The 25,893-nt window shown below is 31.9% G+C and overlaps 6 protein-coding genes across 6 annotated transcripts; 3 read left to right on the forward strand and 3 right to left on the reverse strand.

Annotated features, from left to right (window-relative positions):
• The first annotated feature begins 22 nt into the window (after window positions 1-22).
• On the forward strand, window positions 23-7,212 carry LOC146537840 (uncharacterized). Its single transcript, XM_085187723.1, has 4 exons — window positions 23-163; window positions 271-521; window positions 757-911; window positions 6,200-7,212. Exons 1-4 carry the CDS (start codon window positions 23-25, stop codon window positions 6,415-6,417), a joined length of 765 nt encoding a protein of 254 aa, XP_085043849.1. The 3' UTR covers window positions 6,418-7,212.
• A 284-nt stretch (window positions 7,213-7,496) lies between these two features.
• LOC146537841 (uncharacterized) lies at window positions 7,497-12,805 on the reverse strand. The gene is made up of 5 exons (XM_085187721.1): window positions 12,461-12,805; window positions 11,757-12,239; window positions 11,043-11,168; window positions 10,471-10,570; window positions 7,497-9,818 (listed from the first exon to the last, which is right to left on the reverse strand). Exons 1-5 carry the CDS (start codon window positions 12,650-12,652, stop codon window positions 9,757-9,759), a joined length of 963 nt encoding a protein of 320 aa, XP_085043847.1. The 5' UTR covers window positions 12,653-12,805; the 3' UTR covers window positions 7,497-9,756.
• A 404-nt stretch (window positions 12,806-13,209) lies between these two features.
• Window positions 13,210-14,104, forward strand: LOC146537842 (uncharacterized). The gene has a single exon (XM_085187724.1). The coding sequence runs from the start codon at window positions 13,415-13,417 to the stop codon at window positions 14,099-14,101; it is 687 nt and encodes a 228-aa protein (XP_085043850.1). The 5' UTR covers window positions 13,210-13,414; the 3' UTR covers window positions 14,102-14,104.
• A 5-nt stretch (window positions 14,105-14,109) lies between these two features.
• On the reverse strand, window positions 14,110-15,334 carry LOC146537843 (thioredoxin, mitochondrial). The gene is made up of 2 exons (XM_085187725.1): window positions 15,041-15,334; window positions 14,110-14,467 (listed from the first exon to the last, which is right to left on the reverse strand). The coding sequence occupies exons 1-2, from the start codon at window positions 15,220-15,222 to the stop codon at window positions 14,203-14,205; spliced, it is 447 nt and encodes a 148-aa protein (XP_085043851.1). The 5' UTR covers window positions 15,223-15,334; the 3' UTR covers window positions 14,110-14,202.
• Window positions 15,335-17,037: 1,703 nt separating this feature from the next.
• Window positions 17,038-22,200, forward strand: eIF3l (eukaryotic translation initiation factor 3 subunit l). The gene is made up of 10 exons (XM_085187728.1): window positions 17,038-17,197; window positions 17,412-17,507; window positions 17,596-17,760; window positions 18,656-18,879; window positions 19,369-19,501; window positions 20,010-20,150; window positions 20,511-20,798; window positions 20,921-21,106; window positions 21,509-21,742; window positions 22,004-22,200. Exons 1-10 carry the CDS (start codon window positions 17,171-17,173, stop codon window positions 22,136-22,138), a joined length of 1,629 nt encoding a protein of 542 aa, XP_085043854.1. The 5' UTR covers window positions 17,038-17,170; the 3' UTR covers window positions 22,139-22,200.
• LOC146537845 (pentatricopeptide repeat-containing protein 1, mitochondrial) lies at window positions 22,197-25,391 on the reverse strand. The gene is made up of 4 exons (XM_085187727.1): window positions 23,739-25,391; window positions 23,487-23,656; window positions 22,876-23,047; window positions 22,197-22,455 (listed from the first exon to the last, which is right to left on the reverse strand). The coding sequence occupies exons 1-4, from the start codon at window positions 25,227-25,229 to the stop codon at window positions 22,216-22,218; spliced, it is 2,073 nt and encodes a 690-aa protein (XP_085043853.1). The 5' UTR covers window positions 25,230-25,391; the 3' UTR covers window positions 22,197-22,215.
• Between the last annotated feature and the right edge of the window lie 502 nt (window positions 25,392-25,893).

The following is a 25,893-nucleotide window of genomic DNA, read 5'->3' on the forward strand; positions in this document are numbered from 1 at the left end:
ACAAGTTCAAACTTGCCAAAACATGTCGAAATTAGACGATTTATTTGACAAAAAGAAAGATGAAGCTCCTATGCTTGACTTATCTAAAACCGTTATAAATTCTGCTGAGGAATATCGTGCAGTTCTAGATAAAGTACCGGACTTTAAAACAAGACCGGAAAAGGTTTGCTTATTAACAGTACAATAGTTATATAAATATTATCGGTTTTTGAACTAATTATTAGGAGACGATGTTAATATACAATTTTGCTATTTAATCCGTTTTGAAAGGTTCGACCTGAAGATATCAAGATAAGAGATAAACCAGAGGATCAGAAAACCAAAACACCAAAAAAGGAAGTGCGAGCTTACGAGAAGCTGGGTACTCGTGGTTACGAGGAAAAACATTTCACATTTATGGATCCCGTACCAATAGAAATGCGAGGATTGAAATTCGACGAGCTTTGTGCAGTTCCCATCGAATGGCGCATGCTCACCTCTATAAGACCGAAGTCTAAATTGGACGAAGAATATTTTAACAGGTAAGTAATTTTTTTTTTTTTTTTATTTTACTGACTCAACATGCAATGCCTCCATAATTCAGTGGAAAATAGGGGACGGAGTGTCTTAATACTTGGTTCTCTCTTCCTATCCTGCTGTATACGGAATACAGGAACCTGATTTGATTTTAATATTCTAACAATTATTTCCTTAAAAATATATAAAAAATAGAATTAGCTACCTACACAAATTATAAAAAAATATTCTTCTAAATAGATTGATAGAACTTGGAAAATCCGAATTAAAAACCAAAGCGAAGGATAAACGGGAATATGCGAAAAACAACATGATACGAAAGACCAAAACCCGCTCCGGCGTGACGGAGACGCGCATCGTGTCGTGCGCGGAGTGCGGCGAGGAGTACTGCAATGGTGCGTAATCGATTCAGTTCCGTTATTATGTGTTCAGTTATTAATTTATACTTTGCAATTGAATAACTTCAGAGGTATATTCGTATGCAATACGTATTTATTTACTTAGTAATAAATTTCTCTGTCATTTTCAATAAAAATTAATATGTATCTGTTATTTTTAAAGTTAGGTATAGAAATTGATATTTTATTTTAAAAAAATATTGTTAATCATATTGAGTGTGAGATTAATCATTTTCATTCATAAATGACATGTCTATCTCAAGAGCGATCTCAGATTTGAGACCGTGTTATAAATACGGGCATAAGAAGTAGACCTACTTACTTATGAATAAATATTTATAAATTAAATAGTTTACCACTACCTGTAGGTAGGTACATATTAACTAAATACTTAATAAGCAATTTTATTAATGTTTTATTGTTAAATTTGCATAAAAATAGCTAGAGCTACAATCTAATATTTTGTTTTGCTAACCTTGTGTCCATTGCAACATAATTAAACAACTAGTCTATGTCTATTTCACTACTTTCACGTTTTTCACTAATTAAATTTTGTAAGACTTTGTTGATTATTTTCCATTTTATTATATTAACCAAGTTACATAAAAGACTAATTACGGCTATTCTTTATTAAGATTACATACTTCGTATTCTCAGTGGCGGACTAAGGGGGGGGGGGGGCGGGGGCGGTCCGCCCCGGGCCTCTGGTCCAGGGGGGCCTCCAAATGGTGCAAATTCCCTTGATCAAATCCTAAATAAGCCCTTGAAAAAACGCATAGTATCTTATTCTTATCGTACTTAAGAGGAAGTTTGAGGTTGGAGGGGGCCTCCAATAAATAAATAAGTACAGGGATTAGTGCAGCCTGTACCAGTAGTTTACATTATATTAATTAAAATTACTTTTATCTTTCTAATGTCCATTTAGGTTGCATGTGATTCCAGTTTCGTAGTTTTTTACTTCATGTTCCTAGGGCCTCCAGACCGACGTCATTTTATAAAAGTTTGCGTACTCACTAACCTGAAAGTGGGGCCCTTCCAGAAGTAGCGCAAAATAAAGGTACATCTCTATCTGGGAGGATGATTGAGCCATCAGATCGGTTTGGGTGCTTATAAGGGGTCTTAAAATAGTCCATAAATAATATATGTAAAATTATAGCGTAATTTTTCAAAGTGGTTTTACTTATAGGGGAATTGTGCTTAAGATGACATTTTTTTGTTTCAAGACAAATATTTCAAATAAATAAAGTCATCTGAGAACAGCATATTGCGTATACTATTATATATTTTATAATCTACGAAATTATTTTAGTTTCAGAACAATCATCTTTCAAACATCATAAAAACAAACAAAAATCGCACTTAGGTCGACCAGTGTAAGACGACATATCTACAGGGTAAAATGACATACTTAGTATGTGGCATAAAAATGCCATCATTATTTGTCGAGCATAGTTCACAAATAAATAGTGTCTTCTTTGCTGGGGGGCTTTTAAACAGTATTAAAGCCAGATTCATACATGTTGCAAATTTTATGAGGTTGGATTCCGTTATCAGTCACTTCCTTTTCCAAAAGGGATATAAGCTTCGTCACTTGCGGCTATTGACTGCTCTTGCTCTAGCAGCCTTATCCATTTCTTCTTGTGACCAATATATATTCGTTTGTAATTGCCAGGCATTTTGTAGGTAAACAAAAAAAATACATCGATTCTATATATAAGGGTAAGATAGTATGCCATCTTATACTCACGTTTTGTATGTCATCTTACCCAATAGATATATGAATTTAATTTTAACCGTTGTGACAAAAGGTTATAGGTTAGGATGCGCTTTTAGCGTTAGTTGTATCATATAATAATCCTATTTTACAGTTATAATTAGTTCAAATAGAAAATCTTTATCTTACATGTCTTTTCACCATCAAGCAAAAGCGAAAGAAAAATTTGTTGCAATTGAAAATAACGAAAACATGAATTACTTGCCCATCTGGATTTACTTTCACCCATACTGAATTTAAGCACTAGCTACATCTACAGACACTCTCTAAAACGTCACAAGATCGCACTTAGCGCTAATAGTTTCATCAATATTGGTAGTGTGTCATCTTATCATAGTATGCCATCTTGACAGTGGCGTAGCTAGGGTATTTGCTGCCCGGTGCGGCTTAGGAGATTTAATGCCCTTTAAAATGGTCTAAGGTCTAAAAAAAAACAAAGTGACCGTCGACTTTGACGAGTTCTAAAAAAAAAAAAACGTGATCGTGGACGTTTATGAGTTCTAAAAAAAAAAAACGTGATCGTCGACTTTGATGCCCCTTTCCTTTTGATGCCCGGTGCGGCTTAGGGGACTTGATGCCCTTTAAAATGGTCTAAAGTCTAAAAAAACAAAGAAAAACAAAGTAATCGTCGACTTTGATGCCCCTTTTCCTTTTGATGCCCGGTGCGACCGCACCGCTCGCACCCCCCTAGCTACGCCACTGCATCTTGAACACAATTCCCCTAAGACTTCGGGTCCAGTGTGCTTTCCTCCAGGGATCTTGCTGGAAGGGCAATAAGCCTCGCAATAACCGACAGGGTTACCGCCTTATATACACCGGGTCACCCTCGGGTAAAAACTGTGTGGCAGTAGTTCTTTCTGAAGAGCTTCAGAACTGGCTTCTTGAAGCTGATGGTCGCTGCAATAGCTTGATGCGTATAAGGGTGCCGATTGAAGGCGTAACTACAAACTAAATTAGTGCCTATGCGCCGCAGGCCGGCTGTAGCGTGTCCAAAAAAGAGTCATTCTGAAAGCAGAATGAAGAGGTTCCACTTGCTATACCGTCTACCGAAATGGTTGTTTGTTGTTGGGGAAGACTTGAACAGTCACGTCAGTAAGGCTGCTGAGTCGTATGAACATGTTCACGGGGGTTTTAGATACGGACTTCGTAATACAAAAGGAGAAAATATTCTGAGAACCTATTTTGCGTCTGATCTGGCCGTCGCGAATACGTTCTTCCAAAAGAACCCTCAGCACGGGATTAATGCCAAGAAGAAGTAGAAGAAGTATACGTATTTTGTCCCAATATTAAACAATCTTTAGGACGTCTGGCAAGAGTAAAGCCTACGTAAAGGGTTAACCAGGGTTATATAATTTTTTTTTTACATTTTTCTCAAAAATATATTTAAATACGAGTGTTTTTACTTTAACGTAGGTGAGCGTGTACCTTAAATTGGCGCTATCTTTGAAAGGGCCTCACCAGTAATCTTCAAAATTTCAGCTTTACTAAAATGACGTAGGTCTACTAGGGTCCTGGGATCTCAGTCTATTTTATTTTATACGCGGAACTAATATTACTATAGCGTGTGAGCTAGTTCATGATGATAAATTATTATCTATATTGGAACTAAGCTTATGATGGAAGCTTCACATGACGCTCTGGCTGTAGTCCTAGATAGTCTGGTAGAAATTTACAATGAATTTGAGAATGATCAGGTTTTACATCTAGAGCAGATGATCTACCTCTACCTATACATATCTATACTAATATAATAAAGCGGAGGAGTTTGTTTGTTTGTTTGTTTGTTTGTTTGTTTGTTTGTTTGTTTGTTTGTTTGTTTGTTTGTTTGTTTGTTTGTTTGTTTGAACGCTAAGATCTCTGGATCTACTGGTCCGATTTACTATGTTTTTGTTTTGTATGAAAGCTGCATTCTTCAGAAGTGCTATAGGCTATATAATATTACATTACACATATGTACTAATAAATTAAAATACTTTCTAATTTGACATGCAATTTATTCTGCCATGTTAATAACAACCGTCGTTGCTAAGCACCGGTTTGCAAAGTTTCTTTGTTGTTTTAAGAAAACGTCACCCAAAATGAACTTATATTTTGATATTCATCCTTATAAAAATAAATATATTATATAATATTTAATAAATATTCTTATTGTTTAAGCAGGCGTAGCCGCGTCCGGGTCCACTAGTACTAATATAATAAAGCGGAAGAGTTTGTTTGTTTGTTTGTTTGTTTGTTTGAACGCTAAGATCTCTGGATCTACTGGTCCGATTTTCATTGTTTTTGTTTTGTATGAAAGCTGCATTCTTCAGAAGTGCTATAGGCTATATAACATTACATTACACATATAAACTAATATATTTTAAAGTACATTCTAATTTGACATGCAATTTATTCTGCCATGTTAATAACAACCGTCGCGTCGCTACGCAACCGTTACCGCGACATTTTGATATTCATCCTTATGAAAATAAATATAATAGTCACTTTTAGCATTTTATCTAGATTGAAATTATAGTTTACTGTATAACATACAAATAATTAAGGAGATGTCACTGATTCCAAATGACCTAGCTTACGGGCGCCATAGTTTGACCGACGCGAACAGGCAGATGACATTGACGGTTTTATAAATTTTCATACATTTTCGAACTATTGTAAATGTTTATGTAATTATTTGCTGTTTATAATTAATTTAAACTACACTTTGGTTCTCTTCTTATTTTATTTGATATTGCCCGCTAAAATTATCCTACTTAATAGAGAGGAATGTTTAGTTATTTCGTAGAGTCGATATCTATGTACGCACGCACGGAAAACTTTAGGTACTTTTTCTAATATTAAGAATACCTATCCTTTAGTCACTTTTAATCCTTTTGTTGGTTCATTACAATAACTCAGATAATTTTTTCTAATAATATGTCTCTACTTATTATTCTTTTTGATTATTAAAGCTTATATTTTCTTACTAATTCTATTGAAAATTGAAAATAATTTCATGAATATATTTAATAAATATTCTTATAGTTGAAGCAGGCGTAGCCGCGTCCGGGTCCACTAGTAGAGAATATATAGAGAATATCAGTGCTCGTACCATTCTTATTTCGGTTTTGATACAAATTCCTCTTTTCTTCCATACTTTATTTACACGGATGATAGCTTCTTTTGTTATCCCAATTCGTCTTTTTATCTCGAGGACACGAGGATCTTTTTTGTAGGAGGATGTACTTTTGATATTTAGTATTTTAATTTTCTATGTGTATGCAAGTCTAACTCAAACATTAATTACAAGATGTAAACTAAGTAAGCATACACACTAATTTATACATAAAAAATATGAGATATACAAAAAAAAAATTTATACGGGAGAGGGGGGGTCAAGGGGCCTCATTCAAGGACACCGCCCCGGGCCTCCGACGGGGTTAGTCCGCCACTGCGTATTCTTATATTATTAATTACTCTTTAACATCTACAATTATAAAATTACATAATAAATTAATATTTATAATTATAGGTAAAATGTGCATGATAACCAACTACGATATGTTTGCACGATTAAAATTGGAAGTAGAAACTAAAAGTACTCGAGTCCAAGCTCCGCCTGCACAGTTGAGCAAGATGCGTCGCGGGCGCCGTCGAGTTAAACGCAAACCACGAAGCAAAAGTGCCGCACCCGCCTATCGTAAGCCCACAGCTAAAAAATCTGGAGCTCGAAGTGACACCGAAATTTAATTATTGTAGGTAAAAAGAGAAGAACTAGCGTTAATACACTCGATTCTCTACTTTCCGCTCTTTAAGGTCGAATGCTTAACGAGTATTGCTTAGCCTAACATTTTGAATGTCTGCCACGATATCGTCAAATTTCATTAAGTCCAAAAATAAGCATGTGCTGTTAAAAGTTGAATGGAATTAACTTCATTTGCAAGTATTTACCACTATAGTATGTAGGTATCTTCATTAATTTTCTTAAATGATTGGAAATAGAAATATGAAAACATATTGCAAGTGAGTCATCTTGATTCACGTTGTGTCTAGTGTTGAAGATGATTATAATTTATAATTCCTAACACTTACTTTAAAGTATTTTTATGTATTTATTATATTCGTTCTTATAAAAACAGTATGTACAAGAACACACCTTTCATTCTTAAAAAAATCTACTAAGATCGATTATAAGGCAAGGAATGAAAAGGGCATCAAGATCGATCTCAGAATTGAGAGCGATTTGTGAAACGGGCTAACTACTGTATTTATGTTCACATCGTCGATATTCGAAATAAATAATTATAAATACAAAATAAATAAGCCCCAATGCTGTTAACAATTTAAATAATAAGTATACGCATTATCAAAATGCATTTTTGGAACTGGATATATTTATGAGATATTGTAGCTAATAAATAAATATTGTAATTGCAAATCTAGTCAATAGTACTGACCTTTATATCATAAATTTTGAATCTCAAGTTTTATACTCGCATTTGGTATGTACTTACAAATAACAATAAAATATTCAATGAAATGTTTGTCCTGTTTATTTATTACCTAACTCATTAAACTGTCTTATAAAATAAACATTTTTTTTATCAAATTATTTTCCGTTTACTGTCAATCTACTTTTTTCTCTTTTCTCTCTGCTTCTTTTGAGTTTTTCTATTTGGAAATCCCAATTTGATGGGAATACTTATATTATGTATATTATACGAGTACCGAGTATATGCATTATATTTTTATTTACTCTTTCACGCCTTAATAGGTAAACAAATGTAAGTAAATTAAACGAATTATATAGGTACAATAAAAAACTTCACTATTTAATATCACTCTTTATTGATTTTAAAAAAATATTTATATTATACATTCATGTTTTAGAGCCTATAAACTTTTATATGATACAATGATACTAACATGATAAGTCTGCATCTTCGTTAAGAACTCTTTACTAACCGTCCATTATGTTTAAATCTATTAATACGAAGCCAAAAATATATTTTATATCTAACGCTCTCTTATCAATGAATGTAAAATTATAGTTTATTAAAATCTATACATTTTTTGACGTACACTTTCCAAAGTATTATTAGGCCCTAAGTACAGACGTCTAAAAATAAATAACTCAGCACAATTCAAAGAAAACAATTGGAAATAAAAATTCAAAATTCAAGTTAAACTCACCAACAGCGATAGAAATAGTTAACAATAAAAAATAGTGGTGTCATTCGACGAGAGTGTTAAGAGAAAAATTTATGTCATATATTTTTTTTACATTACTTATTGCAATGAGTCACGTCCCTATAAGAAACTCTCGGACACTAGCTACATATTAAGATAAAAAAAAAGTTATATTAAAATAATAAAGAATGTAAAAACCTGGACAACAATGTGGACCTCTAGATAATTATTATTATGCATTGATAACTAGATATGGTGAATCCATACACAGCCGACGTACCCCATTTATAATTTCGTCTTATAAAAAAACGTCTTTGTTTTCACTACTGAAATACACCTAATGTTGTAACTTATAAAGTTATCGATGATCATGACATTGAATTACTATATAATTTCAATAATAAATTATAATTTTACCAAGCTGGTAAGTCTAAAATTTTTACTATACCCAATTTTAACATTCCCGAGTGCTAATCATATTATTCTTAAATCTAATATAGAAAATAGGAATCTGCAATAAAACGTCGATGTTTAGCTACAGTCAGTAGTAGTAACTAGACTACGCAACTTTCATTATTAGGTCACCAAGTCACCAGAATAGCAAAAAACATTCAGTTTGTATTGAAGGCTAATTGAGTTTTCATATTTATTTCAAAAAAGTACAAAAAAAATGTACTGGAAATATTTACCGATCGTAAACAATTTATATGGTACAACACTAGTGGTTTCTGTGTTGTATATATTTTGTCGAGTGGAAAATAAGGTTAATCATGGACGGAGAACCCATGATGTGCAAAATATGTATCTACTTACTTAAAAACTCACTGGTTTTAACAATTAATGCTACACCATGGATGATATTTTCTATAAAATTGTTGAACATAGTAAAACTTTAGTAGACATTAAAATACAATAGAACTAATAAAGGAAATTATATTATTAATCATTTACATAGGCCTTAGATAAGAAATATGGAAACTACAAGATGATTGGTTAATACATACACACATGGAATGGAGTCAAAACACTTACCGCTACAAGCACCAGAGGATTTAATGTTATTTGAAGATATTATCAACTACATAAATGCTACATTGAATAAATCTACATACTAACTATACTGAATTCATTTGGACCTAGTAATTAAACATCAAAAGTCAAAAACATATCGACACCCAATATATTGCAGATTCCAAACTATTAATATCATAAAAAATATAATGACTCTTTTAAACAAAATATAAAACAATTTCTATTATGCATTCGAAAACAATAATTAAATTATTTTGGCAAAACAATACACAACATAAAATATGCAAAAATTAAACATGGACGTAAATTAATCAAATGTGTAAGAACAGTTGAAGGGGTAAAACTTAATATAAAAAAAATCACACCATACAAAACTACAATTGAATGTCATAACTATTACACTCAATATTGAAATATAATATAATTTTATTAATTCGCTAAAAATAATTTTAAGTATCATGTCATATGTTGTTTTTTCACCCTTTGAAATGAAAAGCATCACAAATCAAAATTTGTATGAACCAAATATGAAAATTGGAGGCAAGATAATGTTTTATATTATTTAAAAAAATAAAACTACTGTCTTTTTTATGCCTTCTAGAAATAAACAGTCATTTCTATGGGGCCATATATAAATTACGTCACACGTTAAGAGGGATAGGGCAACCGAGTGTGATCTTGTCACAAATATGACCAACTAGGGGTTGACCCTAGTCAAAGCCAAACCATGAAATTCGTGTGACGTATTTTAAGTATGGCCACTATTGACATGTGACACTTTTCGTTATATCCCCATTGATTGTAGTTTGTGAGTGATGTGAAGTGCATTGAGCTAGAGGGTAGCAGAGACCCGGGCCACTATCACACTCACTGATCCTTGCGGGCTTTCTTTTTGCTCTTTTTAGATACTTTAGCATCTGTCCAAGTATCTGTAAGAAAATTATTTTATTATTTATTTATAATTATGGAAGGTTATTATTTTGTTCATTGAAGTAATCCCACTGTATTCTCATATACCAGCGACAGCAGAGGACATCTAGAATAAAGACGCTTCTACACACTACCTAAATTTCTACACATTGCATGTTAAACATCAAAACTCAACACAACACTTAATTTCTTTTCTAGCTTCAATGGAATGAGAATCAAACCCACAACCTGCACGCTGAGTCAGACGCGTGTACCAATGGGCCACGATGAGATCAACATAAAACGATTTCTTACAACTAATCAAGCAACCAGTATACTTAAGAAGAATAGTTTCTCCAAGCACCACTAAAAGTATAAAGAAAACAGCAATATATTGATGGATTTGGCAGGCACTGACAATGGCAATATAGATATAATAAACCTGTTACATATAATATCGTTCAAAATATCATAACCAAGGTATTAGGTACAGGTTATTTTAACAGGTTAATGGTATATAATATAAAATACCAGTACCCACAATTTTATATAAGAATTAAAGTTAACTTTTCCATAGGAATTACGAGAAATCTTGTTTAGTTGTCGGCTGCACTCCCTAATTGTTAATTATTTATGTGTTGTTGATTTATGTAAAGTTATTTGTCCTCTCACCTCCAAGCTCATCAAACACAGGGCCTGCTGGTTTTTCTTCATTTTTCTCCGATTCAGAGTTGTCCTTCTCTTCCTTTATGTTGTTGGCAAGTATTGGAGCCTAAAGTAAAAGAAATTAATTATATTTGAACTTTTTTGAAATATTAACCATTTTACAAAACATGCATATTCAAATGGAATATGTATATAATATGCATACATATGTTGTTAATAGTTATGTAAAAGAATACTATGCATGCCATTTTTACTTAAATATGTAATTCAGTCAATGGACAATATCTTATAGGTTATGGTTATATTGCTAATTTCATACAATACATGACAATCAGAAGTTTACTATTTTCTTACAGACTGAAAGATGAACAGACACACAGACAGATAGATTGACAGAGAGACAACAAAGTGATTTTTTAATGGTCCATCTTTTTCTTTTATAGGTATGCCCTAAAACTAAAAATGTAGGCAACTGTAATTTTTTACTCTTTCGGGTAATAATATATGACTTGTAGATATTGAGACCACATGTGTGGTTACATCAAGTGACAAAAGATGTGGTATAATTGAAAAATTACCTCAACTGCCTTCTTCTTGCTCTGTTTTTCCTTGTTTTCTTTCTTTTTGTTGCTTCTGAGATCTTTTACTTCAGGTATTTCATTTTCATTAAGATCTTCAGATATACCCTGATCCCTTTGTTCTGCCTAAATAATAAAATATAGCCTTTAATAACATCTAATCTAAAACTGTGGGAGTGAATTATTTTCATTTCCTCAGTTAAGAAGACAGCAGCAGCGGCATTGAATACCACCATTCAACAATGTCTTGAAAATTTTACTTAGACTGGAGAATGGATTTTCTTAAGATATGTTACTCTGACTGTGATATGTTTAATATAATACAAAGCTAGAAAAAATATAATAAAATGTAAATCTGTTCTGTATAGTTAAAATAATTTTAACCTTTTAATAAAATAAAAAAATTGTAATAGTTGTTTTATATAGATATATTTTTTTTATTATGCAATAAATATATCTCTTTACTACAAAAGGGGCAAATGTTGTGCAGTGGGGAGAGTATCTTACAAAAATCATAAAGGTTGTATGTACCTACCTACTTGTGAGAATGATTATATATAAACTCATTACATTCCCTGATCTGGGAGATGAAGTGGTGCTTTGAGCTCTGCCACTTAAAATATCATATCTCCAAAATTAACCTGGGTTAACTCTACAATCTGCCTATCCTGCTATATGTGATTTACAGTGGAAAGCTATTTTTTTTTAGTATACCTCTTTAAGAACTCGTTGTAGTTCCTCTACTTGAGCTTGTAAAGCTCTGGCTGCATCTTCACTCACTCCTGGCCCCTCAGCACTCAATACTTTAATCTTGTCACCTGAACCCTCAGCTGGACGAGCAGCTTCAATATCTGCTTCCTTAGCCTTCTTCTTATTCTTCTTAGCAGGGCTCTCTTTCTTTTCCTTTTCTTCTGGTTTCACAACTTTTTTCTTGTCACTTTTCTTGGGCACTTCCTCCCACACTCCTTCATCAAAGTCAACAGGTTTCTCTGCCTCTACAGCACCCTTGTTCTTCTTACCCTTTTTAGCCTCAATTGGGGCTTCTTTCTTTACGATTTTGGGTTCAACTCTCTCTTTAGGCTTGGGTTTCTCAACTTCCTTTACTTTCTCCTCTTTTTTCTCCTTTGAAGGAGATTTCTTGGAGCTCTCAGATTTTGCTTTGGCGTCATCCGAAGAAACGCGGTTAGGAGAAGATTTCTAAAATAAAAATATTAATATTATTACAATCTAATATATTTAACTTTTTTACTTATTAGAACATCTACATGATTTAAAATACTTCCTTAAAACATCAAAAACACAAAAAAGCACTACAATAGATTATTTTAGATATTTTATAACAAACATATGTTTATGAGTTAAAAATAAAACCAGCTGCAGGTACGAATCGCAGGTGAATAATATCAAAAATCTGTTACCTTCTCCTTAATTTTTCTCTTCTTATTGGATGATTTCCTGTCATCGGCAACCAGCGGTAATTTATCGAATTGCGGTTGTTCTGCTGTGTGAAATCCGAATATAAATACGAGCGCAGCACATACTAAAACAACCGCTACAGCTGCCACAGGAAATAGAAACTGGGTATTCGACACTTGCCTTAATAATTCCATCTTAAAAATTACTTTCGTAACAGTCTTAAGTTTACAGTCCACATAAAAACGTTTCGATAAGGTATGATAGTGTCGAATAAATTAATTCCCAAGTGATAAAAGCAGACACGGAGACATGATGACGCGGCTGTGACGTGCCAAATTCGCGACCTGTTAGGGTGGCCATAACAATATTTACATAAATGTTTAAATAGAATAACATAGTCTTTATTAATGTTTTATTAGCATAAAAATATTTTTTATCAATAAACTGCTGATTAACTTGTATAGTTGAAAAGTAAAATTACTATTTAGTAAAATAATTAATATAAATTATAAAATTTATTACTTAATCTCGATATTTACAAAAATAAACATATTATTACAAATATCCAGTTCTGAACATAGTAAATGGTAATATTTTGTTTACTAGTAACTTACAATATTCTTAGATTTTTCAGTCAGAACTTTGAAAATTAGCAATAAAGATGAAATGACCAAATGTTGCTGCCTAATAAAATTGTATTTGTCTCAAGCTTGGTTTTCACGTATTATTATTATTAAATAGCAACATTTTACTTAATTTTTTATTCTCTTCACCTCACAATCTCGCATCCTTCATTTGGAGGTTATATTTACATTTTACAATTCGTAATGTGTATGTCATAACCTATATCAATTATTTAATGAAACCGTGATTAATACATAATTAACGATTTATGTTTAAAGCTCTTTTTCTTTCATTTAACTAATACAAATATATATTATAATTGAGTTAAAAACATGGGTAAAAAAAATAAAAATAAACGCAATAAAACCGAAAATGCAAATGATACTGTTACTGAAGATAATGACAATATTGCTGAAAACACCAATGTTAATGACAATATAAATGAAGAAGATTCTGTAAGCACAAACAAAGGTCTGAAGAGATCAAATGAGGACTATGGCTCAGACTCTGATACTGAAAAACCCAAGAAGCCTAAGAAAAAGAAAAAACAACAGCCTGTTTCAGAAGAATCAGGTGGGAAAAAAGGTAAAAAATCTATAAGACAAATTAAAAGAGAAAAATTTGCTCAAAGACAAGCTGAAGCGCAGGCAGTGGCTAAAGACCAACTTAAATCACAATGCCTTAACTACTTATCACAATGGAAACATGATAGGCAAAATTGGAAATTTATGAAGGCAAAACAAGTATGGCTTTACAAAAATAAATTCTCAACTCAGTTAATACCAGACTCAACATGGCCAGTATTTTTGGAATATTTTGAATCAGCGACAGGAAACATAAAAAATATGTTATTAAATGATGCCAATAAGATTATAAAACAAATGGATGATTGGACAGAATCACAAAACAAAGAAGGGTCTAATGAAAATGAAGAGGAAGGCACAACAGAGGACCTTGGGAAACCTAATGACACAGTTTATAGTAGAGCTAGAAATTTAATACAATGTTTACAAGAGTAAAAATGCCGTTTAATTTAATCATTTTATTACAACTACCATAATTTTGATAACATCAACAATGTTTTAAGAGCATAAATAAATAATTTCAATATCTTATCAGTTTAGGCCTTAACCTTGACTTCAGCTTCTTCAACTGTAAATTGTTCAATCCATTTTCTCAATTTGTCTGTATCTTGCAAACCAACTAGTCTCTGTTGTACTTTACCATTCTTGATTGCAACTAGAACTGGTACTGAGCTGACTTCGTAATCAAGAGCTAAATCAGTTTGTTCATCAATATCAACTTTAGCTAGTACCACTTTTCCCTTATTTTCAGAAATTATTGATTCAAGCCTTGGTGTTAACAGTCTGCATGGGTTACACCATCTGTAGCAATAATATTTAAAAAATAAGTAAAATATAAACACATTTATATGTTATGTTAATAATTTATATATTTTCAATATATTGTGTGTTGAACACACAATGTATTGATGTAAATGTATAAAGTAGGGCAGGAGCTCACAATGTGCAAAATTAATAGATATTAGAAATTTTATAAATAGGACTATTAGATGTTCTTAATCAACTAAATGAATGTAAGTTCAACAATCACAAAGAGTATTGAAAAAATAGTCTTAAATCAAACAACATAAATTAAAAGTAATTTTATGTATATCTTTTAAAATGTAACAAACATGCAATAAATGGGAAATTTATTTTGAGTCTTCCCAACTTTTTTAGCGATTTATCTGGTTGCAGTTGATAGTCTGGATAATACCGGATCCATATAATCGAGTGTTTACATAAAAGAGTAAGAGCAGGCCATGGTCATGACAGTGAAACTTTTCTTTGCTTTTGGTGAAATGGATAACAGAAATCCGACAATGGTTAAAAGTAGTATGATCTAGTTTCATAAAATGTAATTTTCTGTGACATGAAATAATGTTCATTACTTACGTTGCAAAAAAATCAACAACCACTGGAACTTTGCTGTTGATAACTTTATCTTTAAAGTCATCAGTGCTTTGGATTTTGATTATATCATTTTTAGGGGTAGTGACTGAAATATTTCTTGAAACTAGAGGTCGGACGAAATAAGGACTTCTTAGTAACAAAGCAGTAGTAGTACGTCCAAACATCTTGCTTTTCTTGTTTACACAATTTTATAACTTCTCGCACATAAGAATTGCTTATTTATTGCGCGACCGAGCTCTAGGCCTCTAGCAAATATACCAGTTGTCAAAGTAAAAGTCAAATTTGATTATTTAAAATTTGCGCATAATTGTCATAGACAAACAGAATATATTAAATAATCTATATATATAAAAGGACTTGTCCTCACTGACTGAGGTAAGACGTACGCACAGCCGTAACCGCTCATGGTAGAAACGTGAAATTTGGACAGATGTTTACTTTCGTAATCTGGACATCCACTAAGAAGGGATTTTGAAAAATTTTAACCCTAAAGGGGCGAAATAGGGGTTGAAAGTTAGTATGGAAAAAAATTTAAATCGGCACCGATTCTTATAAAATTTGAAATTCAGACTCTTAAAAGTATTTAATTGAACACGTATTTCATGGTTTTCTAGAATTCTTTCCATAAGGGTGCAAATAAGGGGTTGAAAGTTTGTATGGAAAAAATCTTAAATCGCCACCGATTTTTATAAAATTTTAAATTTAGAGTCTTAAAAATATTTAATTGAACATGTGTTTCATGGTTTTCTAGAATTCACCCCCTAAGGGTGCAAATAAAGGGTTGAAAGTTTTTTTGGAAAAATCTTTAAAACACCACCGATTTTTATAAAATTTGAAATTTAGACTATTAAAAATATTTCATTGAACACATGTTTCATGGTTTATTAGAATTCACCCCTAAATACGTAAGCGAAGCTGCGCGCGTCCGCTAGTTATTTTATATTTTGAGAGCTAAAAATTTCAATATGAAATATCTTTAAAGTATTTAATTATAAATTGGAGGATAAGAAAATAGAACATTTCTACTGTTTCCTAGTTTTTCATTAATCAACTATCGATTAATCTATGATTTCATATAATTTGGGGTAAATGCAATATTACTTACATACGTAATTTCTACTTATAAATTTAAACAAGGCAAAATAAATATTTATTTTTACTGACCAAACACCATTGAGCTTAATTTAGTACAGTAGAAACTCGATTATCTGGCCCTCAGTTATATGGATTCGCGATTGTCCGGACTATCAACCGCGATTATTATATTATACAACCTACTATAAAGAAACTTAAGAAAATATACAGGGTGGAAGAGGCCGTGCTTCTTTTATTGAAACTGCATATAGGGTAATATATTTCAAACCCACACCTAAGAAATTAATCAAGGTACCTCAACAGTTTGGACGTAGGATTTTTTTTTCATTTCACGATTTTTATCCATACCTGTATTTCGTGTGACGCACACATACGTGTGCGTCGTTTCCGATTTGACAGGTAAGTGTGTGCGTGCCTATGTTATACTTTACAAATGGCGTTTTATTTTAAAACGATAATTTTATTATTTATTTTGTTTGAAAAAATAACTTTTTTATTTTTGGGAATTATTTTTTTTCCGAATTATATTAGGCTTTTATAGAGTAGTTAAAACTGTGGTTTCATTTAAAGTGGTGCTGACAATTCCACCCTGTATATGTACTTACATGCGTACGTAATTTATATGTGTATAAATCGTATATTGGAAAATGATAATAACTTATTAATAAACATTGATTTTCGTTGATATGTACTTGTACTTTTAATAGACACAACAACTTTATGATACATTTGCAAATAACTAGCTTTTCTTCATTAACCGGACTAATTATTATCGTTAGTCATTCGGATAATCGAATATCCGAATGACTAACGACAACAATTAGTCCGGTTAATTGAGTTTCTACTGTACCTTTAAATTAATAAATTTTCCACACGCCTAAATGCCATAAATCAGTATCAGTACTTCAAATATCTATAATCGACTAGAATATGTCTTTTTGACGTCTTGTAGTTGCACGCAACGCGACAGTGCCAACAAATTTTAATTCATGTATCAATACCGGAACATATTTTAAGATGTATTCTAGTGACGATTACAATGAGGTGTGTAAAAATTTAAGTGTTACTGATAATCAATTACTTGTAAATTACTAGAAAAATAACCTAAAGTGTAATATACTGGTGTGCACTAAGCATTTAATGCTTAGTTTTAATTGAATTATTTCATATATAACAATGTTGTTTTCTTTTTAATTACAAATGACGATTCAGTTATTATAGAGTTTAAAATAAATAACCTTTTATGATACAATTACAGGGGGGTTATGAGTCTTATGGAGACTATGAACCCCATACAGGCGACCCTCAATATGACTTGGAGTATGATAGGTCATACTATCAAATGCCCGATTTGGTAAGTGTAATAATAGCTACAGAACCTAACTCATAAATACTCTTATATAAATTTATTAGGTTTTAACATAATTTATTGACATTTTTAGGTCAAGAAATTTCTTGTATACTTTCGTAACATGATTACTGAGGGAATGACTTTTGAAATCCAAAATCTTTATGAAAATACATTCCCCAAGCTCACAGAACAATACTTTGAAAATACTCCATGGCCTGATGAAAAAGAAGTTGCACCAATTGTAGACAATGATCATGTAAGTAAATGCTTATATGCCCTAATTTATTTAACTACTTTATATTAACATGTCACTAGATTTTTGTAAGACTTGGAGAAACTCATTTTGAAAATTTATATCTGGGAGTGTTAAAACACTAGGTTTCCAGGTTCCCCCTGCCTATAAGATGAAGAAGAAGTTATATTGATAATTTCAATTAATGATTCACTCTCATATGCTTCTTTTAAAGAGGCAAAAGTAATACTTTAGCAACAATGTGAGATACTGCATGTTTAGTGGCAGTATTTCCAGATAGTGGAAAATGGAACTTATATCCTTGTGGATATATAATTGTTTGTAGCACTTGCAGTGAGATGTATGAAAGATTTATATTTTATATAATATGGGTTTTATCTACTATACTTATACTTTCACAAATCAATTGATGATAAACTGCTCAAATTTGTCCTTTTATTTTTATAATAATACTGTTTGAGAAGTGAGAATCAGAGTGTTTTAATAATATATCCTCAATGCTTACACTGCTGTGTAAAGCCAAAATATTTTTGAATTCTTGTTATGATAACAATAGCATTAAAGAAATGAGGACACACTTACACCTACTTTTCAAAATAAAAGAGATGTTGAAACAAAAAAAAACATATATTTTACTAATTTATTATTATGGCCATATATTTATAACATAACAGCAGGTAGGTAGAGAACCTAGTGTTAAAAAGGTCTATTTATCATTTTGCAACCAAATTCAAGACAATGTTTGTAAATGACAGAACTCCGAAGCTTAACACATAATGGCCAATGGCCCGTAACAAAACAAATACATTTCACTAATGGAGATTAAACTTGCAACTATTATGTTCAAACATTGTTGTAATGTCGTAATTCTTCCCAAGTTTGATATCTTTTTGTGCAGGTATTCATGATCCTGTACAAGGAGCTCTATTTCCGTGATATTTACGCTCGGGTGCCTGGTGGTCCAAAACCAGAGCAAAGATTCCTGTCGTTCTACAATTATTGTGACTTATTCAACTATATATTGTCAGCTGAGACTCCTGTCCCATTGGAACTACCTGACCAGTGGTTGTGGGAGCTCATTGATGAATTTGTATATCAGTTCCAGTCTTTTGCTCAATATAGGTATGTAATACTGTAATATTACGTAATAAAAATATGTATTTATTGCTTGGAGTAAATAATATCTAGCTCTATGTTGTGTAAATGTGTACTTGTATAAAGAGCTATTTATAAAATTTCTTATGTTAAGAAGATTCAAGAAGACTCACATGGGGTGTGACAAGGGGTGGTGGGGGATGCCAATTTTTTTTGATATTTTAACTTACTATACAAGTTCTAAGTATGAAAATATAATATTTTTGTAAACAAAACTAATTTTGGAATTGTTACCTCAAAATATCGTACAAATGGTGGGTATTTTTTTATATTTTCCTCTGGTTTCGAGGTTTGCAATATGCGGTGTTAAGTTCCGCCATTTAACACGTAATGTTTCAGAAGTTTTTTATGTCTTCCTGTCCTTACATTAGGTTCCCAGTTACCCTTTGCATACCTTGCTATGTGCGTGATACAGTGTGAAGCTGAAATATATATATTTCTTTAAATGTAATTTAGGTCTCGCACCTCCAAGTTGAGCCAAGCGGAGATAGAAAACTTGAATACTGAGAACAAGGCATGGAATGTTCTTTGCATTCTCAATGTTCTTCATTCACTGGTCGATAAATCTAACATCAAGCGGCAGCTGGAGGTAGTGTATCTGTTACTTTTAAACACCTAAATAGTAATTTGTTATACATTTTTTTTCAGCTTTACATGTTATTCCTTATAAAGCGGAGTAAACTTAGTGCCAATACACTCCACTATATCAGAGACCACGAGTTAAGTGTCGGAACTTAACGCAGTGCTTTGCTTTACAGAGAGCAGAGAAATGAAAATAATTCATTCCCCCGATTGGTTATGTATGGGCATAAAATGAGCAAACTCAACTTCATGTATAATATAGTGTGATACAGCTTTAAAAAATAACAAATTATTTTTTGAAACATTCTGTGATGTGAAATAACACCTATGTAAAAATAGTTACATTTTACAACTTGTAATAGTATCTATTTAATTCTAGTAGTATAGCCACTATAAACATGAGAGTTGTGGGCTCATTTCCAACTCAACATGCAATGTCTTGAATTCAGCAGCAGCTTTATCCTGCTTTGCGTGAGTAAATGAAGTGCGTGAAGCTAAAAAAACTATTTTGACAGGTATATGCAACTGGTGGAGACCCTGACTCCGTAGCTGGGGAATTTGGGCGCCATTCCCTTTATAAAATGCTGGGGTACTTCTCCTTGGTGGGATTGCTCCGTTTGCATTCTTTACTTGGAGATTATTATCAAGCTATTAAGGTAAATGTAGCAGGTTTTTTGGCTATCTAGATATATTTGGTTATATAGATATATGGATTTTGGTATTGAAATTAACATTTTCAATTACTATTTGATTTGAACCTATATTTTTTAACATTTTTTAAGTGTTATTCTGTTGTAATGTTAAACTATTTAAAAAAAACGCATATAAATTTGACAGTAGACTTTTCTAAGCTCTCCCGACCACATAGCAATACATTCCTTTCAAACTACATAAAATTTCTTATATGTTTGTACAGATATACTAACAACATAATTGAGTTGTAATAAGAATTGTAGTACATATTATGAAGTTTGTAAAAAGAAAATTAAAAAAAACTTTTTGTTTATCCTCTACAGGTGCTCGAAAACATTGAGTTACACAAAAAATCTCAGTACTCCCACGTGCCGGCGTGTCAAATATCAACATCCTACTACGTAGGCTTCGCTTACATGATGATGCGTCGATACGCGGACGCTATTAGGACTCTGTCCTCAGCTTTATTGTATATGCAACGTACTAAACAGCTGTTCTCGTCCCGCTCCTACCAAAACGACCAGATAAACAAGCAAACAGAACAAATGTATCATCTTCTAGCTATATGCTTGGTATTGCATCCTCAGTGTGTGGATGAGTCTATACAGCAGGTTGGTTGGTTTTTGTTTTTTTATTTGGGGTCACGCTGTGTCTCGCATATAACATGAAAATATTAAATCATTTGTTAACAACATTATATACATATATTAACTTTTCTTTTTCCTACCCCCAGGTCCTTCGTGAGAAGAACTATCACGAGAAAATGTTCAAAATGCAATACGGAGACCTAGGAGAGTTCGAGAGCTGCTTCACGTTTGCGTGCCCTAAGTTCTTATCGCCGTGCCCGCCGCCCATTGAGCCCGGCTCCAACTACGGTCGCGACGCCGTCAAGCACCAGACGCAGGTCTTCATGGACGAGGTCAGTTTTACTATATTTTTATATTATATGGTATACCTATTATACTATATTAATTTTTATCCCAGCACTCCTGCGGTGTCAGTATTTACTGCCGGTAGATAGATATAAAATAGTTATAATATATGATTATATTTTTTTATTAAATACGATATTTTTTTTTAGAAAATACATATAAAATCCCAGAAACCTTAAATTATAATTTGTTAGATACATTATTACTGTATACTGAATAGATAATGATAAAAATAACATACTAATTATAGGCGTTAGCCGCCCGTTGTACTAGTAATATAATATATAATGTTGTGTCCACGCTGTGATCGAATTTCCATGAATAGGTGCCCCTATTTTCTTTGTTGTATTTTTTTCAATGTTTTCTAAATAAGCCATTAACCAACGCAGGTTCGCCAACAAAAGATGTTGCCAACGATCCGTTCATACCTGAAGCTGTACACAACTTTACCGCTAGCCAAATTGGCCGCCTTCATGTCGGCGGCGCGCGGCGGCGAGAGGGACGCTGCGAGGGAGCTGGCCGCCCTCGCCATACACCTACTGTGTTTCAAGCACAAGATGAAGAATGTGGTGTGGAGTAAGGGACCGAGCGGGCTGGATGGCAAGTTCCAGAGTGGTTCTGAGGTTGGTAATTTTTTTAAGAGCAACATGAACTTTACTTCCGTTCTCCAAAAAACCTTCTCTTTGGACATATGCTTTTATACTTGGGACTGTTGAGCTATTCTTGCCAAACATAATATGTGTTGGTTTAAATAATATGCCCATATTCATATTTATGATACATTCACTGGCTTGGACGGTTTTGAACTTAATAAAATCATCATTAGATGTGGAGTTAAAGTGGATGCTGTTAAATATTTTATAATATAATCCATTATATTTCAGCTGGACTTCTACATTGACAATGACATGATCCATATTGCGGATACGAAAGTGGCTCACCGCTACGGCGACTTCTTCATCCGCAAGCTTCTCAAATTCGAAGAGCTCAACAGAAAATTACACCATATTAAAATTTAAATCTATGCAATTAGCAAAAAACTTTGTAACCACAAATTTTTCAAATAAAAAATATAAGTATAGTATAGAATTTTTATTTAAATTTTTGTTGCATAAGGTACAAATTTGCGATTTCTCTTATAAAATTTTTTGGGTTCAACAATTTTAATAGTTTCCCTTTGAACGGGAGTTGGCTGATTCTCCATAAATTGTTTCCAAGGATGTTCTTGAATCAAGGCTTCATTTATGTTTATTTCCTCTAACCATTTACTGTATATATTGTAAAACCGTTTATAAGCAGCTGAAAATATAGGACTATCCCGGTTTTCTACATTGTTCTGCAACAAACAATAACACATTTTTCTCAAGTTGTAACTGTAATGAATGAATAAAAACTACGTTAAAAATGTTATACGTTTTTTAGGGTAAAAAGGTAAAAACAACATTTATAGGATCACTTTGTTGTCCGTCTGTCAAGACTATTTATCTTGAGATTGCATGAAGGCATCAAGCAAAATTCAAAATCAAACCTAAAATCTAGGGTCCCTGCACAAGAAAAAATTATGCTTATAAGTCAAAGCAGTCAAAAGATACAATCCATCACAGATGTGAGTCCATCTCACATATCCTTGGTGTGGAAAAAAAAACGAAGCTGTATAAAATATTTTTGCTATTTTACATAATGTTACTGAAATAACAGGATTATTTATAGTAAAATAAATATTTTACATTATGAATATAAACATTAAAAAAATTACCTTTTCTAAAATATTCAAGCATTTATCATTGAAAGCTTCAAGATGCTTTATAAAAATATCATTAACTTTTAAATTTTCTTGCTTAACAAGTTCCATTATGTGTAGTATATACCCAAATTGTATTTGTCTAATGCCATTTTTTAATAAAGTTCCTAAAATCTCTATATTAACCCTGAAAATAATTTATTTTTTACAACACTCAATAATAAGTGATTATTTCACATTTTAAGTAGAAACAATTTTTGTATAGTTTTTTTTTGTTAGTTAGGCAAAATAGGCCTATGTGGCTCAGTATGACAGCTTCTGGCTTCATATATTTATACAACGCTTATGGCTATTGTTCTGCACTCTGTGAAATGTTTTTTATACTTATTTTTGCACTCTGGTAAATTGAAAGAAACCAATATAAGTATAAATATGAGGCTGTTTTGGCGCAGCGGCACAGTATCTGACTGTTGTGGGAACGTTCTCAGGGGAATATATATATAAAAAGACAGAGTGCAGCATTGAGTTCTGCCACTCAACAGGCAATGTATATAAAAATGAGCAAAACTATAAAAATCAAGCACAAAGTTCAATATAAAGTAATAAATTTGTATATACAATCTTACTTAAGTTGGTTTTCCTTCATTTCATTTAGCAATTCATCTGCTTTTGCTCTTGTGCTGCAGGCCATAGCCAAAATACCATATGTCATAATGTTGAGTTTTAATATATTTTTCTTATTTAAGGGATGAGTTTTACGAAGCTTATTTTCTTTATCAATACAACTACGCACTTCCTAAAAAGATTATTTTATTTATAACACATAAGGTAAAGCAAAAAATATACTTGATTTATATGTTTATCTTGTATATACTTACAAAGGCATTATCATAATCATGTCTTAAGCAACGTTTCTTTATTAACATATTATAGAACTCAATATCTCCTTTTACTTTTAAAGTTTTCATAGTTTCAAGAAGTTTATTCTCTGCTTCTGTATTATTATCAATTAATGGTAACATTTGTGTAAAAATTTTAACATCTGGTTTCACATTCCAAGCTTCCATTTCTTTAAGAAAGTCCTCTTGACCTCCTATTATAGCAAATTTTTCTTGAGAGGTTCCTATATCTTGAAAAGCCATAACTTCATCAATTTGTACAACTTTTGAGAGTAAATTGGGCACAGATCTTGCTTGGACTATGGCTACAGGTCTGCGGAAATTATCTACCAATTCAATTCTGTTAACTGTCTCTAATGTGCTAACATTATTTTCTAAGCTATTTGTCTTGTTATGACTTTCTTTACATGTTGCTAATTTATTTTTATTTGAATTTTCATTAGATTCAATTAGCAGTGGATCATGTCTAACTTCTAAAATATCTTTCGATATATTTGTGTCTAATAATGCTTTTGAGTTTTCAATGTGTAAAATTTGTACCTCTGAGTTTAATAACATATTGTGTTCTTGTATTGCAGATATTACATCAACCATATCCTCTTTACATCCTACATTACAATCCTTCACACAGCGTAATATAAGATTAAATGAATAAATATTTGGCCTTTCTCTCATTTTTAACATTTTCCTCCAAACTACCAGAGCATGTTTTAAACCTATTTCTTTATTACTAATACATGCATGCAATAAATGATTGAATGTATGGACTCTTATTTTAATTTTTTTTGATGCCATTTCATCCACAATCTTAAATGCTGTATTTAAATCTAAACATCTACCAAAGGTTTTTATCATTACATTATAATTGGTAATATTTGGTTCTATACCTTTCTCAATCATTGAATTTCTTAAATGTGTAGCCATTTTTAATCCATAAGCAGGCCATGGACTATTCATACATGCCTCAAATAAACATGTGTATGTATCCCCAGTAGGTTTTAAAGCCCTTCTTTTCATATCATTAAATAATTTAAAGGCTTTTTTAGTATATCCAACTTCAGCACAAGCACCAATTAATATATTGTAAATATAATTTTCAGGTTTAACTCTGTCTTCTTGTAACATTCTAACTTCCAATATATCTATTGCTTCCTTTATTCTTTTAAACTTTATGTATTGTTTAATTAAATCAGCGTATTGTTTAATAGATAGTTGTTGAGACTTAAGAGGTATATTTTTTAAATAATTTTCTTCTTTAATGTCTCCTTCATCTTCTAACTTTTCAGTTACTTTTGAACTCCTTGATAATGTTCCAAAAGAATCCGGATCCTCCAAATATGTTATATCATCTTCTGTTTTGAACTGTTTCCAATTTAACGTTCCAATTGGTGCTACAGTTGATGATAAGTTACGAAATATTAGACTCGTATATCTAAGATTTTTCAAAAGATTTAGACTTCGTAAAGCCATTTTTTAGGTTTTGTTTAATATTTTTTCATTATCATAATCATGTAATTAATACAGATTTCCAATTAGTATTTATTTACTACTAAGGACACTGGAAAATAATAAATTCCTAACCTAAAATATATGTAATTTGACAATTTGCGGATAGCATAGATAAGAAATATAGATCTCAAACAATACTGTATAATAGGGTCAAGTCAATATAAGCAGTTTCATGTTTCCGACTCAATAATAAAAAGAAATTCTTTTAAGAAATAAAAATATTAAATAATTTAATACTAGTTTATACATTTACTAAGCAAGTGTTTTATATACAAGCTAGTGTTTTATATACAAATATACCAAAAACTAAAAAAACATAAAATTTATGTAAGGGGTCAATAGATACATTATATGGGGTGAATAGAACACAGGGTTACTACCATTTTGACGACATCTTGACCTATAGATCTGAGTGTAGGAAGGAGGAGGTGGTCCGTCCCCATCCAAGAAGTTGTCCGTTCCCACCTCAGAAATTTTAATTACTAAAAAAACCCCGAATAATAATAAAAAAACGACGATATTCGAACATATCTGCTGCTTCACAGCATATTCTTTATTTTATGGCTTTTAGATTAAAAGAGTAGATTAAAGGAGACAAGATAAAGTTTGGACTGGCTTGGATTTG

This window comes from Heliconius melpomene, chromosome 7 (genome assembly GCF_056956725.1).
Source record: "Heliconius melpomene rosina isolate 202511_hmr_F chromosome 7, ASM5695672v1, whole genome shotgun sequence".
Classification (NCBI taxonomy): Eukaryota; Metazoa; Arthropoda; class Insecta; order Lepidoptera; family Nymphalidae; genus Heliconius; species Heliconius melpomene.